This window comes from Sarcophilus harrisii, chromosome 5, assembly GCF_902635505.1.
Source record: "Sarcophilus harrisii chromosome 5, mSarHar1.11, whole genome shotgun sequence".
In the NCBI taxonomy this organism is placed as follows: Eukaryota; Metazoa; Chordata; class Mammalia; order Dasyuromorphia; family Dasyuridae; genus Sarcophilus; species Sarcophilus harrisii.
In genome coordinates this window covers 287,604,438-287,616,726 of record NC_045430.1, presented here as the reverse complement: position 1 = coordinate 287,616,726, position 12,289 = coordinate 287,604,438, and the positions used below count along the sequence as shown (strand labels likewise).

General features: G+C 59.6%; 1 protein-coding gene across 5 annotated transcripts in view; it reads right to left on the bottom strand.

Annotated features, from left to right (window-relative positions):
* Positions 1–3,234: 3,234 nt before the first annotated feature.
* Positions 3,235–12,289, bottom strand: part of SGCE (sarcoglycan epsilon) — a 57,321-nt gene continuing 48,266 nt past the window's right edge. For 3 of the 5 annotated variants that reach the window (XM_031940770.1, XM_031940774.1, XM_031940773.1), the window contains 5 exons: positions 11,867–11,893; positions 11,047–11,235; positions 7,273–7,316; positions 6,211–6,245; positions 3,235–3,514 (listed from right to left, as the gene is read on the bottom strand). In XM_031940770.1, coding sequence (XP_031796630.1) covers positions 3,464–3,514; positions 6,211–6,245; positions 7,273–7,316; positions 11,047–11,235; positions 11,867–11,893 — 346 coding nt within the window. In that variant the 3' untranslated portion in view covers positions 3,235–3,463. The remainder of the gene's footprint in view (positions 3,515–6,210; positions 6,246–7,272; positions 7,317–11,046; positions 11,236–11,866; positions 11,894–12,289) is intronic. The other 2 variants (XM_031940771.1, XM_031940772.1) reach the window with 2 other exon arrangements.

The following is a 12,289-nucleotide window of genomic DNA, read 5'->3' as shown; positions in this document are numbered from 1 at the left end:
CCAGGGATGGAGGGCGGGGGGCTCGCGCCAGTTTGGTCAGTCCCCCTTCTGGGGGAGGGGCCACTTAAACCTCCGTTAGAGGAGGGATCCCCCGTTTGCCATCTCACTCGAACCACATTCATCTGCTGTAGCCTCCCTCGGAGGCCGCCGATTGCCGGGGCCATGCCTACCAATCCTCCCCGGATACACATGGGGACGAGCCGGTGTCGAGAGGCCAAACAGCCTTATTTATCGGCGTTCTCAGCAGGGTCAGCAGGAGCAGGTGTATGTCTCTGCCTCCCTCTGCGTCTCTGCCTCCCTCTGCTTCCCTCTGCCTCTCTCTGCTTCTCTCCACATCTTTCTCCTGCCTGGAGCAAATCTGGCCATTTATCTTTTCTCTCCTCCGGGATTACCCGGAGCCCAGCCCACAGGGCCCTGCAGCAGGAGGATCCGCAGAAGGGAGTCAGTGCTGGAGTCCTAAGGAAAGATCCAGCACCTGTAGGACACAGTCTCCTGCCTCGGAGGCCACGCCCCTCCTGCCTCCTGGGCCACCCCACCAGCTGACATGACGCACATGGCAATTCTCCAAAGTAAAGTCTCCAACAATCTGTGCAAAAACTTTTACCCTTAAACTGGTTAAAATTGCCCATTCTGTCTTCTACGGCCTCAGTCTTTTGGGGGTCCCCCCTTCACTGGAAAGGAGAGATGACGTCTTCGTTGCTCCTTCAGTCTGTGCATGTCAACGGCCGGGACCCTTGTCTGGCTGAATGCGGGGTAGGACCCGCTGCTGGAGGTGCTGACCCAGAGCCCCTTGGGACCCGGTAGCTTTCTGCCACCCCCCCCCCCGGCCATTTTTTCTTGGATACTCGAGTTCTGGCCCCCAGTGGGGCCTTTGATTGTGTTCAGCGTGACCCTGCCGGGGTCGTTGGTCTATGTCGGGGTTCCTGAGCTGCTCTTCAGAGAGCAGGGCACCTGAGCCGGGTCTCCGGCCCCAACTCCTCCTGCTTTGCTTCCTGGCAGACTCTTGAGCCCTCGTTCCTCTCAGTGTATTTCAGGATGGCTTTTTTCTAGCATTGTAGTGACTGTCAGGCCATTTAATATTAGCACAACGCTGATGGCCGCCATCTGGATTCTTGTTTTTATGAGGTTGACTTAAGCGTCAGCGGGAGCTCCATCTTCCGACCCCGATGCCTCTGGGCGCTGACCTGGAGGCGTCTCAGCCTCGGATTCCCTGAATTGTCTCTTCACGGACTCACTCCTTCTCTGCGTTTACATTCCAGGTGCACGTGCTTTGCTTCCTTGTTTGACCAACACACATACACACTCGTAGTCACACTCTCACATACACTTTCTATATGTCTCTTCCTCTCCTCCCTCTCTGTCTCTGTCTGTGTCTGTGCCTGTCTCCTCTCCTTCTCCCTCTCTTCCTCTCTCTCTCTCTCTCTCTCTCTCTCTCTCTCTCTCTCTCTCTGTGTGTGTGTGTGTCTCTCTCTCTGTCTCTATCTCTGTCTCTCTCTCATATCTTCCATCCTCATCCTTTGGCAGATTGGGAAGACCCTGGAAACGTTTGCTGCCTCCCTTCATTGGGTACGCTCCCTTTGATCACAGACCTAACTTTTCTATATTTTAAGTACAACCGAAGTGTCATCCCTGTGTCCTGACACAAGAAATCTGAGTCGGCCTGTGGGGAGAGCTCTAAGCAGGCACATCTATACTCACTGTCTCCTAGGCCCTTTGTAACACTGATTATTTTCCTACATCGAAGGACTCTGTTTCTCTGAAGAGGACTGGAGCCAACAATGTTGAGGGTGGGAAGGAACCCCAAACGGTCGGGAGCCACAGACCGGTGTCACGAGGTGTCTCAAAAGAATTTGCAGACTTGAACCCGTCTCCAAGTCAAGGAGTTTTTGTCATTGTACCACCAATTGAAGCGACCTAAATTCCAGGAGAAGGAAGCCGGAGCAAGGAGCCACGTTGATCCAGTTCTTCATGTTACAGATCTGCCTATTTTGTGGCCTTAGAGGTAGAAACACGGAGCGGGCTCAAGGATTTGGTTAGCACTGTCCAACAGAAGGTAGCGTTAAGAATAAGTAAAGACTAAAATTAAGACTAATCTAAGGCCAGAAGACTTGAAATCATTGACAGACAGAGCTAGAACAATAATCTCGGGATCCCTAATATATCTTCCCTAGGGTCTAAGGGAAGAAATACTATTCTATTCCTAGGCCAGAAGACTTTTACAATCATTGATAGAACCATAGTATCAGAGGACCACCGGATCAGATTCCAAAGCCCAAAGATTTAGAATCGCTTGCAGATTGTCAGAACGGAAGCCCCCTAAGGTCAGGGGACCTGAAAATTATTGCGTTCTCCCCCAGAAGCCATATTGCATCAACAAGATGAAATGAACATTAAATTAAACATAAAGAAATTAAGCCTAAAAAGGGTTTATTTAAGCCAATAAAAGTGCAGAAAGTGTCCAAGTCTGAGCTCGTTGGTGATCAGTTCTATGAAAGAAAGCTTGCCCCCACAGGAAGCCTGGGGTCCATGCTGCCCAAATGTGTGCAGACTCTGACTGAGCGACCCTCAGAATAAACGATCACACAGTCCCAACATGCAGGCAGACACCTGTTTCCTTCCCTTTTTTGCCTCCCTCCTCTCCCTCTGTCCACATGGGGAAATCCCACCCTCACGGTGCCCACTAGAGCTTGGGGTTTCCAGGAGAGATTTCTTCCTCCGGACAGCAGCAGAATCACACTTTTGCCTCTTGACTTAGACTCCAGGCCCACTAGGCACCTACTAGGTGTGTTGTTACACCTTGCAACACCAGACTGAAAAAATCCCAGCTATTTTGGGTGGGTCAGCGTCCCTGCCCCCCATCCCTCCCTCACTGGATTCCAATTCACTCTCATGTCATGGCCCTGCACCCCCACCTCCTGCCCCATCGCAGTCCTCTTCAGGAAGCAAGGACCAAGAACCCCCAAAGGAGCGACCCGATGATCGCTCCGCGGCCACTGCCCTTTCCTGCCCTTAATGCCTTCTCTCTCCAGCTGCCGTCAGCAGGCGACTCCCGGACACCCAGAGGTGCTCTCTCCCGAGGGGCCCTGGGTCTGCTCCCTAAAATGGGGCAAAGGTTTGGTCTAATCACATTAGAAGCCATTGTTCTGAAATCCCAATCCAATTCTCAGACATCATTAGTTGCTTCTCTCTGCTCTAGTACCCCCCCCCCCCATATGTAGCTGAAATCACAGGAAGTTGCAGGATAGTTTATCTTTATTAATAAGTTTATTTTAAAGATCACTTTTAATGTAACAAATATAAAGTCATTAATGTCGTACAAATTGTCCAAAATGTCCAAAGTACAAAAACGAGTCCGTCGGTTAAATGCTCCTCGTTCGGGACCCGGTGGGCATGCACACTATCCACCGGCAAAGCTCATGCACCCTTTGGCCGAACGAGGAAGACCAGCGGGAGGCGGCTGGGATCACAGATCCATGGCTTCCGTCAGCTTCCGCTCTTCAGGGATACCATTTACCTGAAACGCAAAGAGCTCGCTGAGGATCCCCGTGCGCTGCTGCCGGGAGCTGAGCCGGCTCCGGCCCGTGAGAGCGGGGAGACGAGAAGGAAGGGGGGGGGGGCGGCCACGGCTCCGATATGGCGAATTCTAACCGGCTCAAAGGGAAAGGCAATTGCCAGGAGGGCAGCACCCGCCCCCGCTGCCCCGGGGAGCTTCCGGTGCCACTGCCCCAGCCCCAGGTCACAGGTGAGGAAACTGAAGTCTGAACAGTCAGAAGCACTAAGTGGAAACTCCGGGATTGGAACTCGGGTCCGCGGCGCCCCCAAATCCCCCGCCCGAGGCCCTGGCCGCGGCTCAGAACGCTGCTCCTCAGTGAGCACCCACACGTCCCGGCTTCTCAGGCCACTGGCGAGGAGAAGCGGTCGTGGAGAGCCGGTGTGGGAAGCCGTGTCCGGGGACGGCCCTCAGCCCGCGCCCTGCAAGGGCATCTAGGCGTGGCTGCGAAGGGGACTCACGTGGAAAATGGCCTTCCCCAGAGCCCCCTCTGCTCTCCCCCCGCCCCAGTCCCCGGCAGCCCACAGAGAACAGGAGGCACCCCGACTCCCCGCCCACCTGTCCATGTGACATCTCCCCCCTCCCCACCCCGGAGCAGGGCGGGCCGGGCGCGGCGCTGGCCCTGTGAGAGCGCGCCGGGGGGCTGAGGGGGCAATCTGGGGCGGCCTCAATCTCAGGCTACCTGCAGGAGGGGCAGGCCCACCGGCCCGGAGACCCCCAGCCCCCGTGGCGCAGCTGCCCCGCCCAGGGCCGGGCCCCTCATGCCGCCAGCCTGGGAGAGAAGAGACAAGGCGGGCCCCCACCCCCATTCTGCTCCGGGGGAAGCCACCGGAATCGGGCCTCCGCGGGCGGCTTCGAGGCTCCTTCCCCAGGAGGGGCTCCCTTTGAAGCTCGAGGCTTTCGCCATTCCCGGAGGGAAGGCCCCGGCCCCTGCCTTGGGGGACGTCCGGCCCGGGGTCCAAGGGGGGGAGGGACTCCCCGCGACTGCAGTCAGTCTGGCGGAGGCAGGGGAGCTGAAGGCCGCAGGGGGGTGTCCGGCGACATCCGCACCTCGGGGCTGATCGGGACAGCGCGGCCGCAGCGAGGACCCGCCTGCCTGCCCAGGAGGCTATTGGTGCCCATGGCCAGCAATCCTCTCTGGTGAGCGCCCCCCCTCCCCCAGCACACGCGCGTCTCCTCAGGGAGATCCGCCATCATCCCCGGCCAGGCGGCGGCGGGGAGGGGGTGTCCCGCGCCCAGGACCCCCGGAGGTGGGCGGGCCAGAGGGGCGGGACGCGGCTTCGGGGCCCCACGACTCTGCAAAACGTCTCCTGCCCCTTGGGAGGCCCTGCGGGGCTGCTCGCATCAGAGGCCCCAAGGCCGGCCTCGGGGGCACCGCCCCGCAAGCCATTTGAGAGCAGGGGGACAAAGACCGGTCAGGGAGCGGCGAGGCGCGCACGAGGCTGGACGGGAGCGGGGGAAGCTCCGCGTCGGGCGGGGAGAGGGGAAGGACGCCCGCCCGCACCCAGCTGTGCCCACCCCGGGCCGGCCGAGGAGGGGCTGGGGGCACTTGGGGAAGATGAGCGCCACACCTCTGGGGCCTGGGGGCCAGACGGGGAGGGCGGGCGGGCCGGGGGGCCAGAAGGGGGAGGGCGGGGGCGGGCCGGGGGGCCAGACGGGGAGGGCGGGGGCGGGCCGGGGGGCCAGAGGGGGGGGGGGGGGGGGGGGGGGGGGGCCGGCCGGCGACCTGGCCGGCCCGGGAAGCCGGACTCGGGGCTGGGGCCCAAACTGGGCTCTGCAGGACGTTTCCTAAAGAAAACTGGCGGCCAGATGGGAGGGATCGGAGAACGGGCATCTTTGTGCTGGGGGGAGAAGGGGGGGCCTAGGCATCTTCCCCGGATGCTCGGGCTTTGAGCAGAGCCCACAGTCCCCTCCCCGCAGAGGCAGGTGGGCCGCCTATCTCTGCCTCAGTTTCCTCAGCTGTACCTGCCTGCCCACTGGCCCGGCGCACGGAAGGGGCCGTGCCCCTGGAGCTCTCCTCCCCTCTTCCTCCCTTCTGCTGCCCGAGAACACCGTGTCTGCTGAAGGACCCACAGCGGCGGAGCGGGGAAGAGCCGCCTTTCCCATCCCCACCCGGGCTCGCAGCTCCAAAAGGGGCCGAGGCGATGGGGGCTGGGCCCCCCCCAGGCCCCCCCCCCCCGCCCCCTCCCCCCCCCGCGCGCCCCCCCCCCCCCCCCCCACTTGCTGCTGTCTTTTCTCGAGATGCTCCCGAGGCGTCTAAACCGTCCCACGGGAGCGAGTCACCCTGGAGGACGCGGGCTGGGCCCAACCTTGGGGACCTCGCATTAAGAGTTCCAAGACTCAGTTTCCTCATCTGTGAAATGGGGACGACCGCCCTCCCCCTCCCTCGCAGGGACAAAGTATGTCATTTCTTTAAAATGCAGTCTGGACACGTGACGCTGGAGTGATGGCCCCTCCCCCATTCCCTCCTCCCAACAGAAAGAATCTGAGGGAAGCCGCCACAGGGGGGCGCCTGATGGTCGCTCTGGCTCCCCCTGCTGGGGACATTTACCTGAAAAGTAGCGGTCCACATAGGGGGGAGGGGGGAGCAGCCTGCCTGGGAGGGCACAAGGTTCTCGCCCTTTGGGCCAAAACCTGGACAAGGATTTCATGATACTTGCCTCAAATCTTTGAAAAGTTGTCATACGGAACTCTCCTTAAAGCCCCGAAAGCAGGAACAGAGAAGATGGTTTTAAATAAAAACACCAAACATGGAAACCGGCGCATTTCCTTAATTGGCTTCTGTCGGGGCCAACGCCTGGGCCCCAGGGCGGCCCTTCCGCCAGCCCGGGGCCAACTGGTCTCTGACCCGGCGGCCAGGGGGCGCCATGGCTTAGGGAACGGGGCGGGGGGGAAGGGGAGGGGAGACTCTGCCCCAGATGGGGAGGGGGCGACGTGGCTTAGGGAATGAGGCGGGGGGAGGAGGGGAGACTCTGACCCGGCGGCCAGGGGGCGCCATGGCTTAGGGAACGGGGCGGGGGGAAGGGGTGGGGAGACTCTGACCAGCGGCCAGGGGCGCATGGCTTAGGAACGGGGCGGGGGGGAAGGGGAGGGGAGACTGACCCAGATGGGGAGGGGGCGACGTGGCTTAGGGAACGGGCCAGTCCCGGAGGGGGGGGACCCAGCCTGGGCAGCCAGGTGGGGCTTCAGCAAAGGCAGTGCCCACCAGCAACTGCCAAGGAGGAGGAAAGCCGGGAGCTACCAGAGGAAACCCCCCGCCGTGAGAAGGGGCTGCCCAGGGATAAAGGACTGGGGGGGCCGGACAGGAGGAAGAGCCGGGCCACCCTCCCACGCCCAGCCTTGTGAGCCCCTCTCAGGGCAGCGCCCTCTCCTGAAGGGCCCCCGGGTGTCCCCAGCAGCTGCCCCGCGGCAGCGCGCTCTGGGACCTGGCGCCCATAACCAGGGCAGGACCTTGGCGCGCGGCCGCCCCCAGTCACGGTTTCATCTCCTCGGTTAGCAGCGGCCTGGAAGCCGAGGCGCCCTCCCTGCCGTCCCCTCAGCCCTGATCCGCACCATCCGCCCCAGGGACCGATCCCCACGGACCCCCCTGGGACCGATCCCCCACGGACCCCCTGGACCGACCCCCCGACCTCCCTGGACTGATCCCCCGGACTGATTCCCCCGTGCGTCCCCGGCATGAGGCCCGCAGGCACTGGCGGCGCCCGCGGCTCCGGGGTACTCACCGGCCGCCTGCTGCTGTGGGATCTGAGTCTGGGGTGGCAGGTTCCTAAAAACAATGAGAACTTTTGAGCAAAAAGGGTGCAGATGATTTGCAGAGCAAGGAAGGCAGCTGGGTTCCTTGCTTAACGGTCCTGGGGCACAGCCCAGTGGCAGAGCAGGTGGGTGGCTCTTCCTCCTTTCCTCCCCAGCCCGAGGCTTGCGGCGAACACTTAGTAAGCGCTGGCTGAGCCCGGGACACCCAGGCAGAAAGGGAGTCAGCCCTGCCCTCAAGGAGCTTCCGCTGAAAAGGAACCCAACAGGGGGAGGGGGAGGAGAGCATGGGGGAGGGGGAGGGGGAGGAGAGCATGGGGGAAGGGGAGGGGGAGGGGGAGAACCTGTGGGGTAGGGGAGGGGGAGGAGGAGAGTATGTGAGAGGGGGAGGAGGAGGAGGAGAGCTTGTAGGAGGGAGGAGGAAGAGAGAATGTGGGGGGAGGGAGAGCCAAGTTTTGGGGGCAGGTAAAACCAGAGGTTGTGCCTTACAGAGGCAGCAGCGGGGTTTGAATGGGAGGGGAGGAGGAGGGGGAGAGCACCGCAGCATGGTCTCCCCCTCCAGACCAGGTGCAGTGGGCATTTAGGCTCCTCTTCACCCCTGGCTGGGGGCTGGGGGCAGCACAGGGCACAGAGTGCAGGGACTGGAGCCAGGGAGACGCTTCTTCCCGGGTTCAAATCTCATCTCACAAGTCCTAAACCTGCACAAGTCACCTCACCCTGTTTGCCCATCGATAACATGAGCCGGAGAAGGGAGTGGCCAAGGTCTCCAGTATCTTTGCCAAGAAAACCCCCACGAGGTCAGGGAGGCTCAGACACAAATGAAACAACAGAACGGCCCCCTCCCCCCGTGATCACGCAGGCTCCAGTCCCGGCCACTGTCCAAGGAGCAGTCGCCATGAGGGTCGGCGGCCATCACATACGGGCTCATCCCAGTCAGCCTCCTGTGCTGGGACCCTGCAAAGATTTAGATTTGGGCAAAAAAGGGCGAGGGGGAGGGAAGGGGAATCCTCGGTCTCGGGGCCTAGATTTTCCCAAATGGCCCCACAGTGTTCTGCTGCTCTGCCACTGGCTTTTCTAGGAGCTGTTTTCTCCTTTATTCCAGAGAACCAGAACTCAGGAGCCTCACCCTGAGTCACAAATAGACTTCAGGGTCTGCGGAACTGGGGAGCCAAAAGCGCATTTATCTCAATGCAGTTGGTTTTCCTTTGTGATCCGATAGGGTAAGTGTTTAAGAACAGGATTCTGAGAGAGTCTGGGGAATTTGCTAGACGGACAATCCATGACACAAAAGTGATCAAGAACTCATTGGGTAATGACCACCCAGAACAAACCATGTCTATCAAGAAAAGTAAAACTTTACTCATCAAGTAGACATGACGCACAGAATATTTAAGCTTCCTTATCTACCTGCTGTTGGCAAAAGAGTGGGCAAAACTGCCTTTTCAGACACGTATCACAAGCCCGTACTATTCCCGGGAGGCTGGCGCGTGGCAGATTCGACTGCTAAGCATCCACAAGACCTTGTCATTGTGGGCAGCCTCCCCCTCCTTAAGTACATCCAACCTCCCACTCCTGGCACCAGCCCCCACGTGCACACAAAGCGCGGCAGGCCCGGGCATCTGCTGCTACGGTATCATGGGAAGGACCCTGAGCGAGACAGCCATTTGAGGATAACTTCCCTCGATGTTCCTCCCAGCTACCACCCTCACGCCCTTACAGCTACAGCCTTCCCTTTGCCCAGTTTCTTCAGCAGGAGCCACGCTGGCCAGAGCCACGGCTCTCCAGGCCAAAGAGGGACCCCTTAATCCCTCTGCTATTCCAGGTAAGCCTTTGTGATTTCCTGCACTTGGTGAAGAGTACCGGAGGAGAAAGGAGCCACGCCAAGAAGAGCAGCTCAACAAGGGAGCCCCTCCCCGCTAAGTGTGAAGCCTTCCAAATGAGAAGGCTCTGCAGGGACCATTTGTCAAAAAGGGGACTTGGAAGAGATTCAGGGAAGAGGTAACTGCCTCCTGCCCTGGAAGAGCGAGTCCAGGAAGGATCCGGCCTGCCCACTCGCATGTTCAGAGTCTGAGACGGCAAGCAGGAACAATACGAGATCGTGGCCATGGTTGGTGTGGTGATGGACCATGGGTCGGCCTTCCATCTCCCACGGAGCAAGCCCTGTGCTTTCCACCCCAATGAGCACTCCCTGGACATCCAGTGCCCGCTTTCTCTTCAAACAAAGGAGTGCTCACATCATACAACTTGCTTCCTCCCCCCATGTCGGGGGGCGTATCCATCCCCAACACACACCGTGCCCCACCTCAGGCTCTGAGGAGTTGAGGGGTCAAGTTCATAGCTTAGCTCTGTTCACCTAAGGCACAGCCCTGTTCCAAGGGCAAACTTTGCTTGGGCTCCAGGCCCAGGGACCCCGGCTCTGTCACACTGCCCGAAATCTGTGTGGCTCCAACTCCTGGGGACAGTAGGGCACAGCCCAGCCACATCTTGGGGTAGGAAGGAAGGGAGGGATGGCGCGGGACTGAGAAGCCGTAGGCGATGGGAGTGCCAACCCCTGCCCTGCCACTGGCCAGTCTGATGACCCGGGGCGACTAACCAACTCTTGGTTTGCCAACATAAAAATGAGGAAATGAAACGAGCCTCTGAAATCCTCCCCAGCTCAAAAGCGTCAAGTCTTGGCCCCTTTGCCGTGATTTCCAGGGCTGGCAGGGGCTCCCACAGGGGTCTCTGCTCTACGGCCCAGCACTGCTCAAGCTCTGCCTCTGGGAGAGCAAGTTCTTGGTCAAGAACCGGACCCTAACCTGCCACAGTGTCTCAATGGGAAAATGCGATTTCCTTGTGGACAGTTTCTGGAAATCATGTACAGAAAAGTGAGAAATGGTTGTTGCAGCATCTTCTGCCTGATTAAGGGGGATCCTAGGCCTGGAGCAAGAAGCTTGAATTCAGCATGCCGTTTTCAGGCCCAGGGAGTTTGAAGGCTAAAGGCCATTCACAGAGATGTTCTCAGACATCACACTGGGTTCCACAGACATGGAAACCGTAGCTGGCGAGCCGGCACCCAAGAGGCCGAGATCCACCACTCAGGGAGCAGGGCAGCGAGCAAGGTCGGTCTGGGCAAGAGCCCGCTTGGGCCCAAGGGATGGGGCCACCGCTCCCCGCCAGCTCTGGGGAGGCTGGGACTGGGGAAAGTCACCCCTCCCCAACCCAGGTTTGAGGAAAGCCCAATGCTCCTGATCTGAGAAAGGGGCAGATGAGAGAAGAAAGGGAATTCTGCAAAAGAGGGCATTGGAGCGCTTGCCAAGAGGGAAACCAGAGAAGGAAACGAGGATGAACAAGGAAATGGCCGCGGCCGGCTCCTGGCCAGGGGCCGATGGAGACTGGGGCAGGCCGCTGATGGCAGAGGCGGGGCTGGGGAGAAGGTGGGCAGAGAAGCAGCAGCATCCCATTGCTCACGCATGGTGGGAAATTCCCCTTAAAAAGCTGAAGCTAAAGGGAGAATCACTGAGATGCAGAGGCTCGGAGGGTTGGCTCCAGCCTCTCTGGGGTCCCTCCAGCTCAGCTCCACGCACTGAATCCTGGGCAGATGTGACTGGCCTTGGGCTCAGAGCACCCGGCTGGACCGTGGCCCAGCCTGTAATCAGGCCCCATCCCACACCAAGCTCCTTCAGACACCTGCCCGTGTTCTGAAACTTTCCCAGCGGCTCTGGGGCAGAACCTGGGCACTCCCAGCCAACAGCGCTGCTACTTACGACTGGGCTTGCATCAGGGGCATGCTGGTGTTGTCGTAGCTGTCCGCGTGCAGCGGGGGGACGATCTCCCCAGTGACCGGGTGGAACACGGGCAGTGTGGACAGGGGCCAAGCGATTTCCCGGTTCTTGGACATGTCCCGCAGCTCCTTTGTGGATTTCTGGATAGCGCTGTGATGAACCAGTTGGATGCTAGGTCAGAAGAAAGAAAGAATCATTAAGAGTCACGGGCTCCTCCGGACAGGAAGGCCTGAAAAGTTATAGAAATCAGAACAGAGATTATTGCATTTCAGGCTTGCTAGACTACCTCTGAAACAGGAAACATATTTAGCAAAGAGTGTAGGGAAGGAGCTTGAAATAGTCATTTGGCTAATCTCGAGATCCAGGATCCTTGCGGCAAACTAAACTGCAGAGCGGCGCTGGCGGAAATCTCCCTGCCGAGAGCGCGGGCCTTGTGCTCTGGGGCACTCTGCCGCTCTCTCCCGTTTTTTTACACAGACCCTTCCTTCCTGGGGGCATCTCCCGGATGCGCAGAAAGTCGGGGCGGGAGAGCTCTGGCTGGAGGTCTAGGGGAGATCTCTGCACTCGGGGGCTGCCCTCGCTCCACTCTTTCTGAAAGTCTGCGCTGGAAAGGGGGGCGCCTGCCTGGAGTTCTTTTGGGCCTGGTTCTCCTGCCCCTCCAAGGTCTGTCTAGTTAACAAAGCAGCTCTGGCAGTTGGAATAAACTATGGAACAAGCGCCTGACACACATGGATGAAGCGTGGAGGACTACGGAGAGATGGAGGTCAATGGGAACAAAAACAGCAGGAAAGAAGACACTTACTCTGGGGTGTACATGTTTCTCTTTTCCCTAGAAACAAAACAAAATGTATGAATTAAATCATAGCATTGATATCGGGAACATCAGAACTATGTGCTGATGGTGGTCGAGCGTGAGGTGGAGAGGCCGCAGAGGGCGCACACAGAGCCGGGACTGATGAGAGACGCACATGGAAAACAAGAAGCTGCGGCCTGCAACCAAGAAAGGCGGAGATGGGATGGAACTGGGTGACGTGGACGATGGAGGGCGGGCGGCGCTGCTCGCTGGCTCCCTGCCTGCTACCTCGGCCTGCGGCCGCGTGGGACCCACGACTCCAAGCCTGTTACCGCTCTAACCTCCGGCTCCCGCCAGGCCGGCAGAGGCCGCGCAGAGCGTCCAGGGTGACAGAGGCCGCGCGGAGCGTCCGGCCGCACAGAGTCTCCGGCC